The 27,941-nt window shown below is 36.8% G+C and overlaps 1 protein-coding gene across 1 annotated transcript in view; it reads right to left on the bottom strand.

Annotated features, from left to right (window-relative positions):
• Positions 1–9,118: 9,118 nt before the first annotated feature.
• p3h2 (prolyl 3-hydroxylase 2) overlaps positions 9,119–27,941 on the bottom strand; it is a 98,431-nt gene continuing 79,608 nt past the window's right edge. Inside the window, exons 6-15 of the mRNA XM_087304387.1 lie at positions 21,614–21,703; positions 20,992–21,032; positions 20,292–20,383; positions 19,501–19,628; positions 18,956–19,051; positions 18,036–18,186; positions 17,385–17,502; positions 17,187–17,262; positions 14,675–14,815; positions 9,119–11,360 (exon numbers count right to left, since the gene is read on the bottom strand). Coding sequence (XP_087160513.1) covers positions 11,268–11,360; positions 14,675–14,815; positions 17,187–17,262; positions 17,385–17,502; positions 18,036–18,186; positions 18,956–19,051; positions 19,501–19,628; positions 20,292–20,383; positions 20,992–21,032; positions 21,614–21,703 — 1,026 coding nt within the window. The 3' untranslated portion in view covers positions 9,119–11,267. The remainder of the gene's footprint in view (positions 11,361–14,674; positions 14,816–17,186; positions 17,263–17,384; positions 17,503–18,035; positions 18,187–18,955; positions 19,052–19,500; positions 19,629–20,291; positions 20,384–20,991; positions 21,033–21,613; positions 21,704–27,941) is intronic.

Here is a 27,941-nt window from a genome sequence, read left to right as displayed (position 1 = left end):
ATGTAAATGTAAAAAATAATTTTTTAACCTAACTGTATTATGACATAAATGAGAGCTATTTAATTTCCAATATGAAATTCTGATGGTATTTAAGGGATTTATTGAAATTATTATTTTTATATAGATAGCTTTATGATCTGTTAGGGGTGTAGGAAGAATATCAATAGTAGTATTTTGAGAATTTAAAGAATTAGAAATCAGCCAAAAGTCTAAACGAGAAAATTGAGAGGCAGCTTTATTACTCCAGGTAAAAGCTTTTGTATTAGGGAATTTGGATCTCCAGACATCAAATACATCCAATCTCTCCATAAATTGTTTAATTTTAGAATTGAGTAAAGAGGGGCGACCGGGAGGCTATTTATCAAAAGCACTATCGATTGAAATATAAAAATCCCCACCTATAACGATTATAGAACTTGGAAATTTTTTAAGCCAATATTGTATTCTGCTTATTATATAATCAAGAAAACTTATATTTTCAGTCTTAACATTAAACCCATATATATTGGCAATGATAACAATCCTTGAGTCAATATCAATGATGTTACACAAAAAATGTCCATTTGAATTACTGTCCGATTGCAAAATATTCCCTTTAAATGCATTTTTTAGAGTAGTAACTCCTGCATTTCGATGAGAAAACCAAAGGTCATTACCCCACTGAGATCTCCAAAACTTTATGTCATTAACAGTAGAGTAGGATTCTTGGAAGAAACAAAAATCAGGCTTTAACTTTTTTAGTTTTGCAAATAAAAATAAAGCTTTTCTTTTTATAGATTGTCTTATACCCTTGACATTTAAAGAAAATAAAGATAACATTTAAAAGAAAAATCTAAGAGAACTGTGAGAACAATAGATCTTAATTTAAAAGCTTAAGATCAGCGTAGGGAACGTCCAAGCTTTGCAATTAAAACAAATGTCAGTAAAAGTGAGTCGACTTATCATAGAACATCTTAAAGAGCCCATATTATACATGAAATAGGGTCATATCTTGGTTGTAAGGGTCTCCAACAACAGTCTAATATGCATGCAAGGTCAAAAAACACTTTCATGGTCTTATAATCTGCATTTATTTTTACCTAATTATCCCAGCGACTCCTGTATGAATCGTCCAGTGATTCATTTGTTCCCAAACCCCTCCTTAGCGCGAAGCTAATCTGCGCTGATTGGACCGATGACAGTCTGTCGCGACTGGTCGACTGCCTTCAGTCAGAGAGTGAAATGGCCAATAGCTAATCAGCAATTTAAAAAGTAATCACAGTTCATACACGCTAGATAGTGTAGGCGTGGATTTTAGCTGCCACACACACACAAACACACACACACACCTCCGGACGAGAACGCTCCCGCTTCCTCCCGCACCCGCCAGGTTTTAGCCTTAGAACCCGCCCCGTATTCTGCCCGCCGCGCCCGATCCCGCTAAAGAGCGGGGGAGAACAAAACCGAAAATCTGTATAAACACACACACAGCACCAAGCATAAAGCTCTCGCTTGCTCTCTCTCTCTCTCTCTCTCTCTCATACGCGCGCGTGCGCACTAACACACAAGCACCAAGCAGACACATCTTTCTCTTTCTCAGGCAGGCCGCTCCCGTCCCAAATCAAACCCGTTACCGACCGCTCCGGCGATTTATTCGGAAATTTATTCCCGCGCCGCAGAAATCTGGCGCGGGGACAGCCGCGGGTATACACACCTCTAACGTTACCACGGAGCTCCATAAACAAAGCAGCACGCGTCGCGTTTTTAACGTGACTTTGCACGCGATAAGAGAATATAGCCAGTTAACCTGATACAGTACACTCGGTTACAAGTAACAAATCACAACTAAATACATTTGCAAGCTAGAGTCAACGAGGCAACAACTTTAACCGCACGTACTTACACTTGAGAAATGGAAGAAACCCATCCTGATGTCCATCAGTAAGTTACTGATCCTTCCTTTAACAAACGCAGATGAAGTATTCTTTGTAGCATGTAGCTTCCAGAAGTTTCCAGTAGTTTCCAACTGCTTGGCTATAATGCTGAGGTTTCATCTTTGGGTAGAGACTCAATATATCCATCTGCAATGTGACTTCAATCGACCGGCATGTTTGTGTGCGTGTGTTTGTGGGTGTGTGTGTGTGTGTGTGTCTGGGTTACTGCGTCAGAGGGCGAGGCCTCAGGTTTGAAATCTCCCGGGTTTGCGCGTGCACGTGAAAAACTTTGTTTCGTTCGTACGTCATGGCGAAACACCTAATGAGTCGGTATCAAGGCGACTCGTTTGAAGCACTATGAATCGACTCTTTTATAGATGAATCAACAGTTTTAAACACTGTATTCTTACAGATTTAAGCCTTAGCTGGATACTTCACTTCACTTAGAGCTGTGTTACACACTACATGGAGGGGAATTTTCAAAAACCCATAATATGGGCTCTTTAAGAACAAGATCAACAGTGATGTGCATTAATGGCTAAAGTTGCTCATGATGAGCCAAAGTATTCAAATAGCCGCAGAACAAAAATTCAGAACCCATTAAATGGGGGGTGTGATTTCCTTGCCCTCAAAAAAAGCAGGAGCTCCTACGTAGTAAGCTTTTTTTACCGGCATCTCTCGCACTTTTGATTAAAGGCCACAGCTTTTTCCTTCGCTTCCTGTCTTCTTCACAGAAGTCTTCTGCAAAGCGTAGCTTGTTGTCACGGAGGTATGCGTTGTTTCTAGCTGCCCTCCAAATTGCGTCACGGTGCACTCTGCTGGTAAACTGAAGAATAACAGGCCTGGGTTTATCAGTGTGCAGTTTTCCTATGCAATGAACGGTATCGATTACATCTGGGAGCTTGGATTTTCCATCAGGTGGCACTTCCTGACAAATTCGAATCACATCATCCCCTACACTTTGTTTTGCTTTCTCCGGAAATCTGTACAACTTCAGATTCCATCTTCTATGGTATCCTTCCAGCTCCCGAATTCGGTTCTCCAGCCTGTTGCGATGATTCTTTTCCTCATCAATGCATTTCTCTGCATTAGATATCTTTACTTTCAATTATTTTACCTCTGAACAAACTAAATCAACCGTCTTTTTAAGACCTTCAATTCGCATAGCGTTGTTGTTTATCAGTTTCTCTATACCGTCTGCCCTGGCATTAATCAGTTCAGAGAGAGTAGATATAATTTCCTCACCAAATATGTCAGGTTTACCACGTTTGCTGGATGGTGGCTTACTTGGAGTCACAGGTAAAGAAGGAAAGTCATCCACAGAGGTTAATGGCGGAGATACATGGGTGTCATAATCATGACAAACATCCATCAGTAAATTGCTCCCTTCAGAAGTTATCATGACTTCAGGGTTGGGCTTCATAACAGCAGGTGTAGCCGAACTGCTAACCGTGAGATCTAATAGATCTTTCCTTTTCTTTTGAGATTTCGACATGTTTCTTCCGTCATTAAATTACAGATATCAGTTTCAAAAGAGGTCTTGATAAGCGTCACTTATCTTCAAGAAATAGTTTGTTGCAGAGATTGGGAAAGACAACTGTTCACAGCGCCATCTTCCCGCCGTCTCTTTGGGAATTGTTGCTCATCGGTCCTTGTCAGGTGACGTCACCGTCGTAAACACCGAATTGCATTATGGGACATAGCCGCCATTTGTGTTGTATCTGAGTTAACGTGAGCTGTTATGTGGCTTTAGCGTCTTTCGCAGAGTAAATACTGTGTTGCGTTCTGTTTGTGTTAAGGGCTGTATTAGTAAATCAAACGATTGAAAAGGTAATAAATGATCACGACGACAGATATTTTAAATTTCCCGCTCGGAAGAAAGTATATTGAGAGACTGTAGCAGTTACAACAGACGCACAGGGTGTCCTGGCCAGCTGCATTGAGACGCAAAATATATCTTCATTTCTCTGTTTATGCTCTCAACATTATCACAAAGGTAAGTACGAAAAAATATTTAAGTAACTTTACAACTGTCATTGCTTGAGCTTCACATATTTATATTAATTCAATGTAACACTTTAGTTGTGGGGGTAGAACTGCATTTAAATATTTACGAATCAACTTAACGTTAGTGCTTATGGATTTAAGATTGTAAAGTATTTGATTGGAAAAATATTGTAAAATACTTTTTTACAACTTAGATTTGCTGATGTACTCACTCCCTGACAAAAAGTACATTTTCGTCCTTTTTCTGAAAAACAAATATAGTTTTTTGTTGAAATCATTCCCTTAAATGTTTTAAATCTCCAGACTGTAACTTCATGAAACTGCAGTTAAAAAACCCAGTTCTTTTCCACTGTAGAAAAAATATAAATATATTGAATGACCAAGTTAATGCTTAAAAGTTCAAAATTCAATTCAGGTTTCTTATGCTAAAATATGTCATATTTTTCAAAAGCATGTAGCATTATAGTACATTTATTTTTTACTTATTCTTTCTATGTGTTATATTTTTGCTGTATATACATGTCTGACTTTGTCATTGCCAGACAAACAACATGCTTAGAAGGAGACACTTGAGGTTGAAGATGGTGAGAGACACTGATGTGAAGACACACAACTTTAAGGAGGTAGCTGAGACAAACAATGTAAACTGTGTATGGACACGTGTTGAAATAAACCACCTGTTGGAGGAGAACTGACAGCTGCTGTGTGAACTTGAAGGATACAGGATGTCTGATGGATTTTGTAACAAGAATGAAGCTAAAGTACCAAACAGGAAAAAAAACACAAAATCTTTATAACAAGCACTGAGCCATAAACATGATACTCCCTTGTGAAGGTGAAGATGTCACATTACAGCATATGATTGTAACTGTCAAACAAAGCAACGTTCACTTGTAGTGTAGAAGAGCTGTAGATGTCAATAAGAGTTAAAAGCCCAGGTGTGCAAATGTTTTTTGTGCATAATTGATACATTATTTAAAAAAATTCCTTTACATTTTTGTAACTTTGTTTTCTTTCACTGTGTGTATGGGTGTGTTTTGCTGATGTTTCATCCTGTCTTATGTAAACAGTATGATGCATTCCTCCAGAAATGACTTTTCCCTCAGTGCCTGAATAAAAATATAATTTGTATAAATGTAAATAAATGGAGGATGACTTAAAATGGGTTGTCAACTCATTTATTGTTTATGTTCTTCACAATCACAAAACTGGTACATCAGAACCAAACATAAGGTAAGCAGTTATTACTTGAACTAAATAATCCTTTAAAGAACTGAGACAAGTGCTTTTGCTTAAAGTTAAACAATAAGTCAATCAGTAGTTTGAACTAAATAGTTCACCCACATATTTAAAGTGACTTACTATTTACCTGCCATCAAGTGGTTCTAAACCTTTGAGTTTATTTTTTCTCTTTACACTAATAAAGATATCATAAAGAAAGTTGAAAATCTGTAATTGAAATTGTAGAAAAACCAACAAATACAATGGAAGTCAGTAGTTACAGGTTTTCAGCTTTTATCATAATATCTGTATTTGTCTTTAACATTAGATTAAATTAGATTAGATTCAACTTTATTGTCATTACACATGTACAAGTACAATGCAACGAAACGCAGTTTAGGTCTAACCAGCAGTGCAATAGCAGAAAGTGCAGGATACAGGAATAAGTTATAAAGTGCAGTTATAGAAAACTATGGTGATATTTACAGATGGATGTACTATGAACATTATATACAGGTTGGATAAGCTATGAACAGATTTACAATATATGAATATATGTGCAGGTTGCTATCAATAATCAGTAGTTTGCAGATAGATAAACATGATTACAAGTGTATATGTTACAATATATGAATATATGTACAGGGATAGATAAACATGATTACAAGTGTATATGTAACAATATATGAATATATGTACAGGTTGCTATTAATAATCAGTAGTATGCAGATAAATAAGCATGATTACAAGTGTATATGTATAGTGGGTGTGTACATAATTACAAATGCCCATATGCAGTGGGTATGCACAATTCAATAAGTAAACAGTTCAATGTGGTGCAGTGAATGTGCAAATTTTTAATGTGCAAATGTTAAACAGTGCAGTTATTGCGAGGAGTTTAAGTTAGAGGAGAGTGGGGGGGGGGGGGGGGGGGGGCAAAAGAGTCAGTGGGGGGCAAAAGAGTCCGTGTGGGGCAGATTTCAGGAGGGAGACAGCTCTGGGGAAAAAGCTGTTCCTCAGTCTGCTGGTTTTTGTCCGGGGGAGCCTGAAGCGCCTGCCGGAGGGCAGGAGAGAAAACTGTCTGTGAGCGGGGTGAAAGGTCCTTCAGAATACTGCGTGCTCGGCGCAAACAGTGTTTCTTCTGGAGAAGAAGAAATATCCTAATATTTGGGTGTATTGTTTTATCTAATGTTTATTTTATTTAATGTTGTTCTTTATGCACTCAATGTATTTGACTAAATAAAATTAGGATAGTATTTACATTTTTTGTTCTGTTGCTTTCATTGCATTTATTGTTCATATTTGTAAAATACTTTGGATACAAACATCTATCCAATAGTTTGTAAATGTAAGTAGATGTACCTAATGAAATAAAACAAAAAATGCAATACATAATTACAAATACTTACTGTGGTTTAATGGTGTTCAAACTAAAACAATGTATATTAAGACATTGATGATATACAGTTGTAACGAATATGGCAGATTACCATTCATCCGCCCACCAGAGGGAGCTCTCTCCCGAATATTGACTGGGTACTTCCTCTGTGGTACTTCCTGGTAGCCACCATATATAAGCACACTGCTTATGTGTGTTCATTGCGAAGTATTGCCAGTTTCACTGCCTACTAAGCGTTTTACCTACTGCTATTTCTGCCATTGTGTTATGACCTTTTTGCCTGCTCTTTTGACTACTGTTTTTGGATTTTAGACTCTGCCTTGTTTACCTTTTTGGACTGCCTCTTTGTTTGCTTGTCGTTGCCTGGTTCATGATCACGATTCTGCCTATTGTTTGATGCTAGTTGTTTGTTTAATAAACCTCCAGCTTTTCGATTCAATCCGCCTCCATGTCTTCACCTACGGCTCCCCCACAACAGTATGACATGTCATTATTATCAGCAATGAGGGGTCGGCGGCAGCGCACTCCGTTGGTTTGTAGTTAATTCAAACGGATCTATACCCTGCATGTAAGTCAGATTATCAAAATGACGATCCCTAGCATGTTTGTTTAGTGTATTGTGGTACCGCATGCTCTCGATTTTCTTATACTTCTCTAGCTTGACCTTGTAATGGCATGTATCGCTCTTGCGTTATGTGTCTCTCTCAAGTTGTCAAGCAAATCGATACCACAAAAATGGCGCCGGTGTGACGTCACACACAACAAACGCACGTGACTGACAAAGACCGATTACTCTATGCAGTACCTCTCAAGCTCTATCAGGTTGAATGGGAAGCAATGGTGTACAGCCATTTTCAGATCCCTCCAGAGATGTTCGATAGGATTTAGGTCTGGGCTCTGGCTGGGCCACTCAAGCACGTTCACCGAGTTGTTGTGAAGCCACTCTATTGATATTTTGGCGGTGTGCTTTGGGTCATTGTACGTGTGCCTCGAGACAATCCTGTCTCAGAGGTCTACAGACAATTCCATTATCTTCATGCTTGGTTTGTGAATTGACATGCACTGTTAACCCTGGGCCCTTATATAGACAGGTGTATGCATTTTCAAATCATGTCCAATCAGCTGAATTTACCACAGGTGAACACTCCAATTAAGCTGCTGAAACATCTCAAAAATGATCAGTGGAAACAGAATTTACCTGAGCTCAATTTAGAGCTACATGGCAAAGGCTGTGAATACTTATGTACATGTGATTTTTCAGGGTTTTTATTTTTAATAAATTTGCAACAGTTTAATTGTCATTATGGGGTATTATGTGTAGAATTTTGAGGAAACAAATGAATTTAATCCATTTTGGAATAAGGCTGTAACAAAGAAATGTGAAAAAATTGAAATTGTGTGTGTGAAATTGTGCGTGCGTGTGTGTGTTTGCAACACCGCAGGAGCAATACACAGTCTTCCAGTACCCACAGTTTCAGGTGCTGCACATCTTGTATCTTCACACCATAGACAACAAAGATAGTGGGGCCATTCTTCATCAATGGAAACCTCAAGGCCACTGGATATTTGATATTGCTACATGATGATGTGTTTCCCTCTATATGCACTGAAGCTGGCACGTTCCCTGAGTTTTTCCAGCAAGATGGTGCACCACCACATTATGGGTGTCAGGGAGAAGAGGGTCGCATCGACAATCCAACACAATGGGCAGCACATTGAAAACATTTTATAAATGGTCAGAAACTTGTAAATAACTCATGAAAGAATAAAGTTACGTTAAAGCACACCATTGTTTTTCTTGTGAAATTCCCAATCTGTTTGATGTGTCAAATGTGTCATCTAACAAATCTATTTTCACTTGAAATTTTTATAAAGTTAAAATTGTTGACATTTTGTCTTAACTTCCATCCAATCCAAGATGTTTTATGTGTACATATTTAGGCCCTAAAGGAGCTTTGTTTTGACAGCTCATACTTTGTAGCACACAATTTGCTGAGAACTCTGACAGGTTAGTTGTAGTCTCAATAATAAACCTAAGTCCAGACAAGTCAAAGTGGATATTCAAGTGAAAAGTTAATATTTTGTTTTGTATGTTGGTAGTGTGTATACTACAATATGAATAACAAAGAAACACACACAAAAAAAATACTTTAGCTTTTAGTTAAACGAAGCATAGCGCAAACATTCATTCATTCGTTTTCCTTCAGCTTAGTCCCTTTTTTATCAGTGGTCGCCACAGAGGAATGAATAAAATATGTTTTATGCAGTCACACAGTACTATAAAACACCCATGCACACCATTCAAACACTATGGCAAAATCTAGTTCCTTCTTACTGTGAGGCGACAGTGCTAACCACTGAGCCACCATGCCACCCTTGTGTGGAATTTGTTTGATGATAATAATGAAAAAAAAAAACTACTAAGCTCTGCACTGCTAAAATGTCGAAAGGTTTAACAACAGAAACTCATAAAAAATACAATTTAATTCCATGTATACTTTTTATCCTTTTTTGAATCTAGTTTAAAAGCAAAGTATTAAAACATTACCAAAATAAATAAAGAACCCTATGAAATCAATTAAGGACAGATCAGTTTTTAATTTCAAATACACATCATAATCATCATGTGCATTACAGACAGTAAAACCAGACTTAAATACTCATGTAGGAAAACATCAGTGAATAAAAGTGGCCGTCGTCCTTCTTGTTCAAACTCAACAGGATCTGAGGCAACCAGAGATACACGTAACACACAAGTCAATGAATTTGAAAGGAAAGGACAATTCAGATATGCCACATTTAAGATCAAATTCCTTGAAACAGGAACAAATATCATCTTTTATTAAAAAGGTTACTAATATTAAATGCTGACGTCTATGATCAAATAACTCCATAGCTTGAGTCAGGTCATTTGTAAATGGTATAAATTAGCTAATCTGAAAGCATTGTGGTGAACGAAATCACAGTGCACTATTAGAAAACTGACAGCTACTGTATGCTAATATCACAGAAGAATGTACAGTAAATATACAACTGTGCAAAACCTCACTTTTCATAGTCTTTCATTATGTAACTCGGATTACGTTTCATTAAATAGACTTGAATATAAAATAAATCCAGATTTATGATGTTGTACAGTGTCTTTGGTCGTATGAATGGTGCATTTCATTTCAGGCGACACACTGTAGGCAAAAACTGTTGCTAAACAATCAGATCAGATTTGTGGATTATGTTTGCCAGAATTGTACACAATTTAGCGCATATTTCTATTTTTAATGTAATCAATCAGCTGTGGAAGTATAATTATTAGTTATTTTTTTTTTACCATGGTTTGCACCAGCAGTGTCTTGCCTTAATAAAATAAACATCAAAACATACTTTGAGGCATATAAATGAAAGGATATTTAGTTTCTTTTAAAGCCAACATAAAATTGTATCATGATGGTCTGCGTAAAAGATGTAATGACATTACTTATTCCATCTTGACTTTATAACAACATAGGCTCATTCTGAAATTGTACCCCCTATATACATTTCTGGAGATCACAAAATATGTAGCCAGAGGAATGTATGGCTGCATTCCGTCTTTAAAACGAGCGCTACTGGGCGGTATGACACAGTTCCTTTTCACGCTTACCAGCTGACCGTTTACCTCCATGTGTGGACGGCTTTTTTCCGCTGTTACTAGTTTGTCCAGTGGCTCGACATGTATGTCGGTAGACTTAAGATGCCAAGCGAAGACGACGGGGTTTGAGTCTGGTGAAGAATGGTTCCAGAAAGCAAGTAAGACAAAAACAAAAGCCAAAAAAAATTAAATGAACAAATAAATAACAGGGTAAAACATCAAAAACATGGTAAAAATCAAGGATTTCATTTTCTGAATTGCTTTTGTAAACACTCGGTTGGGTTTAGGGAAGTCTGATGCTTTTGAAAAAACACAACCGGTTGGATTTAGGAGAAGGGTAGGTCAATCGATCGGTCAGTCAACAGTAGGGTCGGGTACTAAAACACCTTTGTAACCCACATGCACCTGACCAAATCAGCATATGAATTTTGGTGCCTAATTCCAGTGCCACTGGTGCTGCGACAAAAAACGTAAAAAAAACTTCAAGGGGTGCATCAAAGGCACACATAAATACGCATTGTCACACCATCTCTAAATATGTCATTCTAAACAGCTTTGAGGGATACAGACACCGTCAGAGATTTCAGATGTTTGTTCTTGTTGCTTATAGAAGGCAAAGCGCGCAGTACGGCGAATGCGTTGAGCGACTACCTCCATCGACACGTATTATTACGTTCATCTAATTTGCTTAAACTAACCATCCCTAGTGGACAGCGGCCACTGGTGGATTTACACGAGAAGAGCAGGTGTGAATGGCACTCGTGAGAGAAATTTGAGCATACAAAAAGCATACACAGCGGCCTCTGATGGATTTACAAAATCAAAAACTGAAAAAAAAAAAAAAGTTCCTCCTGGGACATATTTGGCGCTCTCCAGAAACATATATAAGGGTACGTATTCAGAATGAGCTTGGGTTGCTTTGCTTTATAAGGTTATAAATGCGAACTGAGGTTTTCATATTCACACATTATAATAACACTCTTGGAAACAGTCAGAAACAAAATAAACACATCACAACAGTAAACAAAATAAAGTTATTCTGGTCTTTAAATAAATAGGTATAGATGTAAAAACCCTGTGCTTTCCTCCATTGGCATATGGACTATAATTCATCTTTTGGGTTGATGCGAAGGTCATCTTCAAACATGTGCTGATTATCCAGAGCCTGAACCACTTCGTCTGCTTGAAGCCTTTCCTGCAATTTGATCAAAAGACTTTCATTAAAATTGGAAAAGTTGGACAAATTGTGGACACACGTGCTGTGAAAGACATGGGTATTTCATGTGGCGCTGTAGTGAATGTTTCATAAGTGGTGCACACATGGTCAAATGATGAGCTATCCAGGTGTGTGTCTTCCACAGCTTACTGATGTCAAAATGGAAACTGTTGAGCATTATATACAGCAACTGCAAGGCCACAGTGCAACAAATCACCAGCAGCTACAACAATGTTGACCACGGCAATGTCTCACAGCACACAGTTTATCACAGTCTTCTGTGAAAAAGCCTGTGTGTCTGATAACTGTACACCATTGCCAACAATGCAGGACATGGACCCAAGATCGTCAATATTAGATTGTTGATTACTGGAAGAAAGTGGTCTGACTTGACAAATAAAGATCCTTTGTCAACCACTTAACACAGACACAGTGATTACCATTAAAGGCCATGGCACCTAATGCAATGTTGAGCAGATAGAGGCCTCTTATGATGGTGTCTTGGTATTTTAGAGCTGGGAAACACATAGCCAACAGCTGGACATTGGGCAGCATTTGGGGGGATATTTTGTTTAGTGTGATTGGGCTCATATCGAGGGAGTCTTCCTGATTCAGAATGCCGTCATCGGTGAAAGAAAGCTGTAATAGCATGTTTAACAGCCAAATGTTTAGTTGTTCAGCTACAAATCAGAATGCACAAATAAAAACTGAAGTGACAAAACTAAGCAAATGACAGAAGTCAAGATGGAACACAAAAAAGCTAGCTGTCATCAAACAATATAGAGTATCAGGTTATCAGACTTATTTGCACCAGCAAATTCATCTGTGGTGAGAGAGAAGTACTGAAATGGGAAAAATGATACATGAACACTGCTTTATTTACAATTTGTATGTGTGCAGCACTAGTTCCAGTTTCCCTTTGTGGAATGAGCAGTGTTGGGCATGTTGCTTAAAAAAGTAATTAGTTGGTACTAGTTATTTCTCACATTTAGTAACTGAGTTACTAGCTTTAGTTGCTTTAATAGTTTCTCTCTCAACCCTTTTGAAAGTATCACCTGCATTTTTAGCAAATCATCATCAATTATGTGGTTGTCAAACCCCTACACACATCCCAATCAACATCAGTTATGTGGTTGTCTCTTTCTAACATACACGCCATGCAAAATCATCATGTGCCCCCCTTTATCCGCAACACACACTAGAGCAGGCCGAAAGAGACAGATGTAGACAGATGGACACTTAAGTAAGCTAAAGAAAATGGAAAATTATATATCAATTATATTATGCCCCCTTTTTTGGTCAGTAATTATAATGGAGTTGTAATTTATTTGATTACTCGGGTAGAGGGAAAAAAGTTAGTGATGGTGTTTATTTATACCACCATTATTTCGATCACTGAGAATGATAAAACACACTACTGCCACCTGGACATTTGGAGGGGAATATCCTCTCACACAGATGCAAAATGTACATTTTAGTTTCAATTTTCTGTCATCCATTTGGTGTCCATCATTGTACAAGCATTGTTAATTCTTAGTTTATTTTAGTAAATACTAACAGATAAAAAAAACTAATGGAATCTTATTGTAAAGGATGACCAAATTATTAAGTACCTTTATTTTAAAGCTGTAATCTAAATCTTACAAATCTTGGTAAGACTTTACAATAAGGTTCATTAGTTAGTGCATTTACTAACATTAACTAAACACGAACAACACATGTACAGCATTTATTAAACATAATTGAACATTTACTAATGCATTATCAACATCCAAGTCCATGCTTGTTAACATTAATTAATGCACCTTGAGTTAACATGAACTAACAATGAACTACTGTATTTTCATTAACTAACGTTACCTAACATGAACAAATAGAGTAGTAAATGTATTTTTCATTGTTTGTTTATGTTAGTAAATGCATTAATTAAAATTAACTAAAAAACCTTATTGTAAAGTGTGACCCAAATCTTAGTGGGAAAAAATCCACACAGAAATTGCTCACGTTCTTTCTGAACGTGTGTTTGTTTCAGAAGCATGTCAACATTCTACTTCCTCTTTATCACCTCACCGCATCTAAGACCACTGATGTTCAGTCACATTTTTAGCTTTTAGACATTAAGTATTTCATTACAAGCCTTTTTTTTTTAACTGTCAATAAATAATAATTTTACATTAAATGTTAAATGTTTTGATAAGTTTTCACAGCACAATGTCCCATTATCACTTAAATTATATCTGTAATATATAAAAATATGAATATATAAATACAATTCAGACCCTTATAACAGTCAGAAAAAGACATTGTTACACCTTTATTTATAGCTAAAGTGGTCAAAAGTCACTGGCATGTGTAGAAATATTCCAGGCTTAAGAAGTGTGGGTGAAATGTGTTAAAACACAATGGCCATCATGCTAGTGTGTAGTGAGAACATAGGAAGTGGTTTGGGGGTTTGACAGCACTCTTTGATGAGTATCACATGTCTGTGGGCATCTAAGGCTTGGGGCTTGTGCTTAATTTACAATGGAAAATTCCACTTATATAAGAACACTCTTCTAATTATTGGTTCGTTAAGTTGTGATGTATATAATACTGTTTAATGGACCAAGCTTGTTCTCATGCAGCTGTTCATGAGCATGGTATAGCCATATCGCACATTAAAGCAAATATTTGACAAAACACTGGTGTAACTACAGTCTCTGCACTAACACTAATATTAACACTAATAGACACTAACACTAATAGACACTAATATTGTAACCATTTATAAAATATGAATCACTGTTGATCGTCTGAAATTAGGCATTAATATAAACATAATTATTATGATTTTCAACAGTATTGCAGCACACTGACAGTATTTATTAGTCCAATTGTTGTTCACTTTTCTCATCTGAGTCTGACATGAAACTTAAAGGGGTAATTGCTTAAAAAAATTAAATGTACTCTTTCTGAAGTGGTTCCAATGTTTATGGGTTTTTTTCTTCTGTTGAGCACAAAAGAAGATATTTTGCAGAATGCTGGAAACCTGTTTTCATTGATTTCAATAGTAAAAACAATAACTATAGAAGTCAATTTTTATAGGTTTTCTAAGCATTTTTCTAATTATTTTAAGTTGTATTTAACAGAAAAAAAAGAAACTTATAAAGGTTGGAAACAAGCCAAGCGTTAGTAAATGATGACAGAATGTTTATTTTTGATTAATTATCCATATTACAAACTTATATAATGATTTAGTGAACTGAAAAGTGATGTGCATGGCTGTGGTAAATGTGGCGATCAGGCTTTCTCACCAGCTCCCTGTAGAGGGGGTTTAAAGTGAACCAGAGAGCCACGGCACACCTCTGCCCTCTAGTGACAGCCCGAACACCATGTGGATTCTCTCCACCCGAAGAAAAGCCCACCAGGCGCCCACATCTAGGCTTCACCGAGGCCTGCGATGACAAAACAGAGCTTAAAAGAGTTATGAACTACCTTGTCTGTCTATTTTGTATATCTTAGAGATTAGGAAAACTTTTACATTATAAAACAGCTTGTAGTTTTGAAATAATAGGCTATATCGTGGTCGTGTTTAACCCCTTTAATGGAACACTCAGTTTGAAGTAGACTGTTGACTCGGAAATAAACGCCCACTGATGTTATTGGGTGACAGTTTTGCATTTTTAAATCTTCTTAAGAGTTTGAAAGAACGTCAGCCCACTGATGTAAGCTTCTGTGTGTGTGTGTGTGTGTGTGTGTGTGTTTGACAGCCTACATCCATCAAAAAGATGACTAAAAATGATTAAATACTGGCTATACATCAAAATAATAACAGATAACAGTTTTGCATATTTAAATCTTCTTAAGAGTTTGAAAGAACAACAGCCCACTGATGTAAGCTTCTGCGTGTGTGTTTGACAGCCTTTATCCATCAAAAAGATGACTAAAAATGAGTAAATACTGGGTATACATCAAAATAATAACAGATAAAAAGTGAACTCTTAAAGGGCCACAAAACCCCCTGTCTCAGCAGGGTGTTTTCCCACCTCTAGTTTAAAAAAAGTTAGGAAAGTGGGTGAGTCCAGGTTTGTTTAGATGGGAATGTCGAGTGGCGAAAGAGGGAAGGGTTTGCATGAAAAGTATCATTATGTGCACGTGCTGATTTTCACAGAGGCAACACAAATACAGAGGCAGAGGAGATAGACAGTAACTACGTTTGAATGGACACCAGTCATCAAACTATTTGCCTTAATCTGAATTCAAGAGTTCACACTTACCTGATAATCAATAAAGCGTATTTGGCATGCTGTCCCGGGAGAGAGCCCTGAGCTCGTAATAACCTCGAGCCAGGGGCTCCCTCCCGTTAGAAAGGCGAGAGGGGAATTCGAGGTCAGGTAGGTCTCGAGAACTCCCCTGCTTGTCACCGTGAGAAGTGTAAACTCAGGTTGTATTGGGTGATAATTTGTTTTAGTCGATTGGCTATGGTTTATGTTTTTGGACGGTGGGAGGAAACCGGGGAACCCGGGGAAAACCCACGCGAACACGGGGAGAACATGTAAACTCCACACAGAAACACCAACCGGCCCAATGGGTTGGACCGGCGGTATTCTTGCTGTGAGGCAACAGTGCTAGCCACTGGGCCACCGTGTCGCCCGATCAGAAAAAGTGGGAAGATGTAGGGGTGGAAAGGGGGGGAGCTTCAAGACAAAGATAACTGGAGTGAAAAACTCCGGTTATTTATAATGCTTCCGTAATCATTTAATTGGGTCTGATTTCGGAGCTAACAAGGAGCCAGCCGTGTTGATTATAAGCATGTGATCCTCTCGAAATTAGTTTATGAATAAACCACACTAAGACAATAAAATGATGAAGGTGTTTACATGAGTTGCTTTTTGGATGTTCCTGTCATGCTATCCACATTTCCTCCGAGTATCATGTAATTCCGGGTGTTTCATTCTTAATTTGTGAACTATTAACTGCAATTTGGCACCTTCACTTTTACTCAGAAACATTTCATGCGTGCCCCCCGTGACAAACGAGATATTAGATGTGAGAAACTGCTAGTTAGACGGTAGTTTTGATAAAATCTGATACCGCACGCCAAATGGTAGAAAAAACCTTCCGCATTTATCACTAGATGCAGAGACTTGGTGGGTGCAGAGAATAGTGTCAAACAGCCATGTATGTATAGACCAGGGATTCTCAACCAGTGGACCATGGCCCACTAGTGGGCCTCAGCGATCCTGCAGGTGGGCCGTGAGATAGCTTAAAATTAATCTAAATAAAATACTATAATTATTTGATTTGATAATTAAATATGTCATATTAAAGCGATCGAATGATTCTCATTTTCTGTGATTGAATAGGCTATTTCGGACTCGGTGCAAAAACAGCCTTACTGTTAAATGCAGACGGTGGCTTAACTTTTCAACTAGGTCCTCAGTTGTATAAATCAAACCGTTACACAAATGTAAAGGTAACGATGGTTAGAGTTATAATAACCAGCCTTTGCACAAACATTCATACATTCAGTGAATCAGTGGGCGTGACTAAAAATATTGATGTAGAAGTGGGCGTTGATATTCTGTGAATGTGGAGTTTAGCCACACTGTTACACAATAATATGGCACATTGCACAACCTATCGTTTTTAGCAGACTGGCTTCAATATAAGCTGTCTTTAACGTAACAAGAACGTTTTAAATTCTAAATTTACGGGATGGTTTTATAGTACAATGACAATTGATATGCCAAAGGATCAAAAGAATTTAGATTTTTCAATTCATGACTGCTTTAAACTTGATCTGAGATGCTTATTTTTGCTTACCGTGACCGTCTTGGCATCCATTTCTGTAAAGATGAATTCTCCACCATCAAAATCACCATTCAGATACAGCAGGGCACTGAGAAAAGAGGAGAAAACAGAGTAAACATTCTTCAACATAAAATGGCCACATTCAGCTTGCAGTTGTAATGTGAATAATGTAATGTCAAGAGTCTGGATCAGTTTTATGGTGATTGTTACCTGTAGTCTCTGTAAGTGTACGCTGGAGGCTCCTTCCAGCATTCGTTGGCCTCTGGGTCAAGAAGACAGTTGTCAGCATGAATGGGGTGACTGAGGTCATTCCTGTGGTCTTGCTGACCTAAGAAAATAATCAGTAAAATATGTATAAATTAACATAAATTCAGTATTTAGTTTGTAACAAAACTATAATCAGTGTTTTATAGCATAGGTCTCAAACTCCTGGAAGGCCGCAGCTCTGCACAGTTTTGCCCCAACCGTACTCAAACATAGCTGATCCAAATAATCAAGGTGTTATAATCAAGCAGGTGTGAGTTGGAGGTGGTTGGAGCTAAACTTTGCAGAGCTGCAGCCCTCCAATTTGGGTTTGTATTGGGTTTGAGACCAGTGTTTTATAGTATTTATTACACTCACATATAGTTATATAAATATAATTGATTAAATATATAGTATTATTTAGATACATCTACTTAAAACATCAATTTAATAATAATGTAGTTTATTTAAAATATATTAAAGACATGCACATTACATAAATATTAAAGTTTTAACAGTAAAATTTTAAAATTATTATGTATATACAACATATGTATAAATATCTGATATGATATTTATTTAATGTGTAATAACATTGTTGTTATTGTTGTGTTGTACCCGATATAGCAGTCCGGCACACCAGATGAGTGTAGGAGAAATGCAAAGTTGAGTTGAGCTTGAAGTAGGACTCAATGATGCGTCTAGCCTTCTCACTGACATCATAGAAGAGGCGGGCACTTTTTAAAGGAACACGCCCCTCATAGCCAAACTAAAAAGGTAAATTATGAATTAGTCATTAATATTATTCAGCAATGTTTTAATTATTCATGACTGAATGACTGATGACTGAAACTGTTTAAAAATGTAGCAATCAAGCTAAAAGTGTTAAGCAGACATTTATTTATCTAAAGTAACTCACAAATGAAGAACAAAAGCTATTTGTCAATGAATCGACAACAGCTGAATTTTACAACAGGTTTATCAGACTAAGTATACTGATGAGGAGGAATAGTTATGTGTATTTTCATGGTGTTAGCTTACACTTTTGGAATATGGTTTTAACACATGGCTGTTTTAATTATGTATGACTTTTTAACTACAACTGTTCCATCAAACTATATGTCAAATACATATAGAAAAGCTATAGAAAACATAAAATTCCATGTTTATTACACAAGAAATAGTAAATACAATAGAAATGAACAACACTGTTTACCTAATATTTGTGAGCATCAGGCATTTTTTCATGATATTAGCATCTAACTTCCAATTTGTTAGAAACATGCAACACATGATTATGCATTTACATTTAGCTCATTAGCAACATGCTAACACTAAACTGTGGATTGCTATTAATTAGCAACAAATCAGTGTTTATAAATACGGTAATTAATTAAGATAAGAAGAACCAGTTCGCAATAGTTCTCAGCATATCAGCCATTTTTTTTCAAACAGCTAAAAATATGCTATTACCAAATTGGAATAAGAGTTACTTTGGTACTGTTTGTAAACATGAGTATGAGTCTAAAAGGTCTCACCTTAAATGTTTTCAGTACCGTCGCCCCTTCGAACCTCTCATTCGGCGTGTGAGGAGACATTTTCCCCTTGTAACCATCACCAGCTGCAGCGACACTCTGCACATATTCAGATATTTACATGACATACTTGAGCGTATCAGTAAAGACCACAATGGAAATAAGTTTTGTTTTGGTAACACTTTATTTTGATGGTCCATTTGAGCATTAGTAGACTGTCTGCTTAATATCTGCTGATACTCCTCTTTTAACAAACATTTAACTGACTATAAAAAACTTATCAAGTATTGTACATGTTAACTTACCCTAACCCTAACCTAACAGTCTACTAATAATCTAATGAGAATTAGTTGGCATGTAAATTAACTTAAAATCAACAAACGGACCATTAAAATAAAGTGTGACCTTTGTTTTTAATTTTAACTTTAGTGTGACAAATTAAGTATATTCAAATAAAAAGAAAGAAAAGAAAGCGTAGGCTGACTGTGGCTATGAGCTGCCACTGTGTTGTGGCAGGAGTTTAAGTCAGACAAGTGTAGATTTCTCACATGTGCCAGATTTCTGAGGTCAGAGCATTGCTCGTCACTGATGACATCATCAAGAACCACCCGCTGACTGCCGTTCAGGGAGAGAGAGTTCAGTACGACATGCACATTCTCATACAGCAGTGGACCTCCTGCACACACACACACACACACACACACACACACACATACACGCAACCCACATAAACAGCACTGTGAAATAAAAATGATAAATCAAGAACACAATTTTTGTAGTTTTGGGGTTACTATGATATACAAAGTCACTTAAAGCTGTTGTTATATGGAAAAAATAATGAAATATTATGTGTATAAAATGCCTAAAACAAGCATTTTGTCAAACCTGCCGATGGCTAAAGACTTAAAAAAAAGATGGCTGGTAAGTTTTCATTTCGCTTTTTGCTTTCAGATGTTACATTATTACATTTTTTTGCTGAAAATAAGTTATTTAATATTATAATTATAACACTACTAGTAGGCTCCTTAAATTGTTTAAAATAAGTAGTAGTGTTGATATTAAATCATTTTATTTTCTTAATATTTTAAATACAAATTAAATAGTATCTTATATAATAATTAAATGGTTGTCATTATTTTTAAATTATCTAAAAATCTGCATATTGTAAACAAAGGCATTGTTGAAATAAATAAATTTACCACAAATTAAATTTATCAGCAGATACCAGCAGATTTTTTTTTCACATATAACAAACTTGTGTGTTAATTCCAGACTATTACCACATCTTTTATAATGTAATTCAGGCCAGATCATTTCAAAGTCATAAACAGCTCATTACCTTCCCTCAGCTCTGGCAACTTAGACATTGTGATGTTTCTTTTGGCTGATATTGGCACATAATCCATCCAGCCATCTGTACCAGAAGGAATCCTGAAGACACATATCCAGCACATATACTCTCAATTGAATGTTTATTTATTTTATATATAGTTGAAGTCAGAATTATTAGCCCCCTTTAGATTTTTTTTTCTTGTTTAAATATTTTCTAAATGATGTTTAACAGGGCAAGGAACTTTTCAAAGTATGTTTGATCATATTATTTCTTTATTCTTATTTGTTTTATTTCGGACAAAATAAAAGCAGTTTTTATTTTTTTAAAAGGTCAAAATTACTAGCCCCTCTAAGCTATGCTTTTTTTTTTTTTTTTTTGATAGTCTACAGAACAAACCATCGTTATATAATAACTTGCCTAATTACCCTGACCTGCCCAGTTAACCTAATTAACCTAGTTAAGCCTTTAAATGTCACTTTAGGTAAATACATTTTAGTGTCTTGAAAAATACCTAGTAAAATATTACATACTGTCATCATGACAGAGAAAATAAATCAGTTATTAGAAATGAGTTATTAAAACTATTATGTTTACAAATGTGTTGAATAAAATCTTCCCTTCATTAAACAAAAATTGGGGGATAAAATAAACAAGGGGGCTAATAAATCTGACTTCAATTGTATATTCATATTTTGAGTACTCCTACCTGTTCGCATCTTCTCTACCACCTGAACTGCTCCAGTAGCTCTGAAGAGTCACAAAAGTGGAAAGTGTACATGAAAAGCCTTAAAATAATATGATATAAAGAGCTTTATAAAAGATGTCGGAATATTAGATGAGTCCACCACAAGGGGGCGATAGAGGTTGACGCTTTCATTTTAGAGCTCACAGAAGCACCTGCTGCTATTCAATACTGTTATGAGATTGAAACATTTCCTGGTTCCTTCAAGATACATTTGAACTGTTTTAGGACATTTATTTTTAAAGAAAACCCCAAAGAGAGTCTGGCTAGTCAAATGTTGACAGAAAGAGCAATATTCTGAAACTGCTCTGGTATGCAACGCAATGCAATACCAAAAAAAAAAAAAAGAAACAAAAATATACTATATTAACTATATTATCTATTTAAAGACTTATGATATTAATTTTCTAGTGCTTTTCAATCTGACCAACAAAATACAGACTTAAACCAAATATATGACATTTCTGTTGTTTAACAGACCCAACCTAAAAAATAAATTGCTTGTAAATGTCTGTGGATATTACACTGGCAAAAAAAGCACGTTTCAGTATTAGAAAACCATTTCGGGCTGAATCTGTGAACTTACCCCTTCAGTATAGGCCACACCAAGGTTACTGCTGCCAATGAGGAGCAGGTCTAACTCCTGTTTGTGCCGCCTCAAATACCCTTTAGCTTCCTGCAGTAGCAAAAGTAAGCATAATAAGTTTACATTATTATAGACTTATAATCATAGCATTGATGACTGTGCTTTTACTTCTTATATCATGTTTTAATTGGATAAATGCACACTTGTGTCATTTCTAGTTCCAATGTGCCGAATTACACCCTATACTGAAACAGGGGCTAATTTAGTTCCCCTTAAAGAAGTTTCCCAGCCTGATCTCACAATGAAACATAACAACTTTACATTCAGTTTAGTGGCTAATTAGTATGAAAATGTACTATTTTAAAAAGGAGTCATGGCACCCAACCCCACCCCTAAACCCAACCGTCATTGGAGGATAAACAAATCGTACTAAATTGTACGAATGAGACTGAATGAATTCATACAAATTAGCCAATAAATCAAAAAGTTATGAATTGCCATAATATCGTGTTGTATATTCCCTGTTCATACGGTGAAAATAATTGATCCAATAGATTGAGGAACCATGAAAAAGCTTCTAGCTTTACAGCGTGAAAGCCAATAATATTAAAAATGTTTATCTGAAATGTTCTCACTTTTAATAAATAAAAATGACTTCTTGTGTGTCAATGATGTTTACACATTGGCTCCGAAACTGTCATCCTTCCTAAAAAAAAAGTTGGATAAGGTTAGAATTTTTGCAGGCATCTGTAGCAAGCACTTTCAGAGGTGCTTTGTAGAGATGCTCTGATCAAGATTTTTGCAGCCAATATAGAGTACCGATTCCTTGTCATAGTCATCGGCCACTACAAAATACAGATTCTGATGCTTCAAGCTTTATAATGCATCCCTCTAAGCATGAACCTTAAGAGAAGATCTTGCCTTACCTAAGAGAGTAAATTAAAGATGCTTCATATAATACCTTAAACAAGTCTCTTATAACCATTTAGTGTGGACACGTCATGGCCAGAAGCAGCTTTACATGCTTTTGTTAAATGTAAAAAAGTCCCGGCTCCAGCTTGGAACTTTAGGTGGGCCAAGTGACATTCCAGGTGGGCCAAAAAAGTGTATTATATATACACTATATTTATATTTGACTATATTTATCTCTGTGTCTGCTTGCTTGATTATGTGTGTAAGAAAGAGATGTTTGTTAAGTTTTGCAAAAAATTTGCATTTTAGCCATTTTGCTCTCCATGAACTATATGGTTGATTCTCTAGTTACAGGTACAGTTGAAGTCATAATTATTAGCCCCCCTGAATTATTAGTCCCCCTGTTTAGAATTTTTCGTCACATATTTTATCTTTGCCATGATGACAGTAAATAATATTTGACTAGATATTTTTCAAGACACTTCTATGAAGCTTAAATTTAAATGCTTTAAATGTTTCTATGCATTTAAAGGCTTCACTAGGTTAATTAGGTTAACTAGGCAGGTTATGGTAATTAGACAAGTTATTGTATAATGATGGTTTATTCTGTAGACTTTTTTTTTTAATGAGCTTAAATGGATTAATAGTTTTGAACTTAATTTTTTTTTTTTTTCAACTGCTATTATTCTCGCCGAAATAAAACAAATAAGACTTTCTTCAGAAAAGAAAAAAATATTATCAGTCATGGTAACAATAAAGTGCTTTGCACACATATTTAAATTTTGTATGTTGCACTTTGCATGAACTTCACAACTGAAACTGCCTGTGATTTGTCTATTTTTGTGCGTTGTTCACAGATAGTGAACTTGAGGGCAGGTGTTGTGCCTAGAGAAATGTACCCCTTTCAATTTACTCTTTTCGTGAGAAAAATGCTGTTTAAGCGTGCCTAGTTTCATCTCCCAATTATCCTACTCAGTGCTGCTGAACTGTTTGCTACGAATTAATTGTACGAATTAAGACTGCATGAAATTAAATAAAAAAGAAGTGCGTTTGGTAATGCCCACTGAGACACGTAGTGCGCACAGAAATCTGCTCTCTGTGCCGAATTAGGTTCCCTTTCATCTAATGCAGCTTGAATGGTTTAAAATTATTGAAACAGAATAATTTTTTCAAGATTGTAAATGAGCCAGCCTTGAAGAAACATGTTTTTAAAGCTCACGGTCACATCATATACATGATGCTTTCTCAGTTATGAAACGCATTGCAAAAAAAATTTGTTGTTATCCGATGTGGGGCCAAGGCGACGCGGTGGCACAGCAAGTAGTGCTGTTGCCTCACAGCAAGAAGGTCGCTGGGTCGAGCCTCAGCTGGGCCAGTTGACGTTGTTGTGTAGACTTTGCATGTTTTCCCCGACCTAAATACATGCAGGACCATTTAAATATTTTGCTCGTGTCCAACTATTGACAGCAGATCAATGACAGAGAGCTGGGGTTTTAGCACTCAGGATATCTTTACTGCTCTACTAATTTAACCTAACAAATGTAATGCTTAGAACATCACTGTGCCTCTCGCAATCTGTTTTCTTGCTCATTCACTCGCATTGCCATGATTTCCAGGTATTTTAACACATTTTTGGGAATCACGGAGTCACTGTGAAATCGACTGAGAGAGGTCATGTTGTTGGATGAAACACTAGATAGTGGCAATGCTTAGGTCACAGCAGCATAAAACACTGGAAATACAATGGCTGGACTTGCAACAAAGAGTCCATCACTCATGCGAATTGCGCTAATAGACTGTATAAAGAGTTGGAAAAAGGCTGCTGTAGGCTATGTATAATATACGGGTGTGCATTTGTGTCTTCCTCTGCTTGTAAACTCATAAACAAACACCTGCGATAGGTTCCTGAGATTGGTCAGATTGGCAAGTAACGATCGAGTCATGAAATGTGATTATTGGACGATCGATGGCAGCATCCCTAGTGTTTTGACAATTCAGAGCCACCATACAAGCGATGTATCCAGAATGGAATCTGACAAATTAATCCACTTTGTCTTGACAAACAGAGACAAACAAAAGGTGGAATATGAAGACAGATTGTTGTGGATAGTTGAGAATTACTGCTGTATACTACTGTGTGCAGGTTTCAATGCCTGTCACTCCTTTTCCATGGCACTTGTGTTTGTGTGTGTTTGTGTGTGTGTGTGTGTGTGTGTGTGTGTGTGTGTGTGTGTGTTTGTGTGTGTGTGTGTGTGTGTGTGTGTGTGTGTGCGTGTGTGTGTGTGTGTGTGTGTGTGTGTGTGTGTGTCTGTATGCTTTTACATATACTGCCAGTCTCTGTGCAGCATCAATTCAATTTAATGGACACAACATTTCTTACTTTTTTCGAAGAAGAGTGAGAATAAAGCATCACTGCCTAAAGAATCCATTTTGTACTGTTTTGAAATGTATATTCATGGTGACGTGGTGGCTCGGTGGTTAGCACTGTCACCTCACAGCAAGAAGGTCCCTGGTTCAAGTCCCGACTGGCATTTCTGTGTGGAGTTTTCTTGTTCCCTGATGTTCATGTGGGTTTCCTTCGGGTGAGAGTGTGTGAATTGAGTGTGTACCCAGTACCAGGTTACGACTAAGTTGGTGGTTTATTCTGCTGTGGCAAACCCTGTAATAGTGACTAAACTGAAGGAAAAGAAATGAATGTATTTTTCGCAACAGATTTCAGATTTGTATGCATTATAGATTCATATACTTTTATGCATCAGACTCAGTGTGTGACAAATTTTCATAATAACGAATAGAAACAAAAAAACATAAAAAAAATTTGGGAGTCGTTGTGCAACTACTTTTACTCCCAAACATTTCATTTAGAGCCTCACAAAATAAAAACACAACCTGAGAAATGTACAGCATGACAGACATTCGATCTGAGATCAAGCCTGCTCTACAACCTGCACAATTACTTTTATCCTTCTTTCATTCTAGGGGGATTTTTTTATCGGTGGTCACTGGCGATTATTAAAAGCAGCTTGTTATGACTGGAGAGCAAAGTCTTCTGCTTCTAAGTGTGGTTGAGACCACATTAAATGCTGCCCTTTTGAGAAAAGAGTTACGCTGGTAGCATTTGTGGCATCATGTTCTCCAAATGCAAACAGCACGCAAATTGTTTCAAGGAGCTTTGTGGCGTTTCGGTAAAACTTTTCCACTTATTCCAGAAGACAATACTGTCAGCACAATATCTCAGCAGTGGGTTAACAAGGGTCCCAGAGGAACTAGAAATGGGGCAATCAGAAGTGGCAGCAGGCCAGAGAGATGGAAACACTGCATTGGGGTGGAAAAGAATGTAGTGGCTTGTTATGAGCTAAAGGACCCTGCACTGAATAACATATTCAAGCCCTCTGGCTCTTGACTCTATAAACTCTTACAGTGCTAATAGTTTCCAGGCTTTCCAGCGAGAGACTGTTTTGGATGGTTCACCAGTGCGTGCAGCCACTACTGTACATCTCGAATACCAAACCCGCTCAACGCCTGATCGTTCCAGTGTGTTTATGAATATATATACGGCCTCCTGCCAGATTCTGCTCTTGGACTGATTTAACAATAGATCTGGACTGGGATGATCTGGATCTTGTCAAAAGCAGGGATCAAAGAACTGTCAATGTTATGACTCTGGACTTGCTCTATAGGGACTGCAGCAGTTATACAGTGAAGTACTTGAAGGAAGAGCATCAACTGAAGGGAAGACTGTGAGTTATGTCTATAACCTCAGGAGACCAACAGATAACTGTAAATGTGTCAGTAAAAAGTAGATCTACAGCTTGTAAGTGGCTAGAATTTCCAATACAACGGCATGGGAACTATTTTGCAACTTAGCAAATTAGTGGCTAATTTGTAGGAATTTATGTGATCTAATTTCTACATTTTTGTAGTATTTGCTCACGTGACAATAATGATTAAAGCCGTATGATGAATAGCCGTGGTAAAAAAATACAAAAATAAAAATGCTACAGTAAAATTACCTGGCTAAAATTTTCCTTAGTACATGCGGTCAATATCTGTAAATTGCCTTTCTGAGATTTCATAAACATTTTTTTTTTTGGTTTGACATTACTATAGTTTTTTTTTTCTCTATGATATACATTAAGGCTAATTTATATTTTTGCCAGGCACCACATCGTGGATTTCCGTTGACTATGCAGGCACCTCACGAAATAGATGAGGCTTTTATACTTGATGCGTTTGCCGTTGTGATATTTGTTAAAACGATAGGGGGCAGTCAAAAGAAACCCAGCGTAAAGTCGGACAGATAAACAAAAAAGTAGGAAGTTTTCAGAACTACATCATATAATTACAGATTTTCTTAATTGCTTTGATGCAGCCGTCAACTGAAACTCCACATTTTCGAAACAAGTAACACACAGGCCTAAAAAGCGGCACTTATGGTCAAAATGAGACATTTTGCTTGCAAAACGCACATACCATGCCAAAACATTTAAAAATAAGCAACAAAAGCTAGTTTTACCTTCAAACAACACAAATTACAAACAAGTATTTGAGCTCTTTCAATTAATCATTACACAATGTAAAACAAAATACAAAATACAGAACTCAGTGTAAGTCAGTGCACCATTGCTTGTCATTGTAGCCTATTGCCAATGCCATTTGCTGTCTTTCTATTTGAGCTGTCAAATGTGCCTTTTTGCAAAGAATTGGATCCAGAATAAGAAATGCTTTGATTAAATTGATATTGAATTCATGACAATTTTCAAACTGTGGCTGAAAACTGAAATACTGTAAAAAAACAGACAAAAGTAATGAATTACTGTAAATATTAGAGAAAACACAGGTAAACCAATATACAGTCGATGGCTACATGGGTCCTTTGCCTGCAAAAGCGCTATGCGGGCATAGGGTTGGCCATCATACACTTTACAGAGCCAGGTTGAGAATAATACCTGTATTCTTTTCTAGAGGAATTTAGGATTTATCGGGGGTAGGTACAAATCTACAAATTGTGGACCATGCAGTTTTTTTTCTTTTTGGCCCAGAACAGCCCTGTCCTGTCACTTTTGACCTATTTATAGGCCTGTACTACAGTAAAGCAGTGATTGGTTAGTGATCAGTTAAGAAATTACTGTTTCCACATTTAAAGAGTTTGTGTGTGACCTGGTGAATAAGTGTAGCATTTTGACTGTTTGTGTTTGAAAAAGGAAAGCAAGTAGCTTCCTGTTAGATTTTTGTGTTTTAGGTAGAAAGTTGTGTGTAGTGTTTTGAAAAAAGTGGAAGGCTGAGAAACAGCTTCTGGTTTTGGTAATTTGATGTGTAGCTTTGCATTTTGAGTGAGATGTTTCAGAAATTGTGTGACAAAAAGATTTTGTGTGTAAGCAGTTGGAAAAAAACTGTAATGACAACAGAACATGGG

The sequence above is a fragment of the Danio rerio genome, chromosome 22 (assembly GCF_052040795.2).
Source record: "Danio rerio strain M-AB ecotype USA chromosome 22, GRCz13ab, whole genome shotgun sequence".
NCBI classification, from domain to species: domain Eukaryota; kingdom Metazoa; phylum Chordata; class Actinopteri; order Cypriniformes; family Danionidae; genus Danio; species Danio rerio.
The sequence above is the reverse complement of the archived record's forward strand: the minus strand, read 5'-3'. Positions and strand labels throughout refer to the sequence as shown.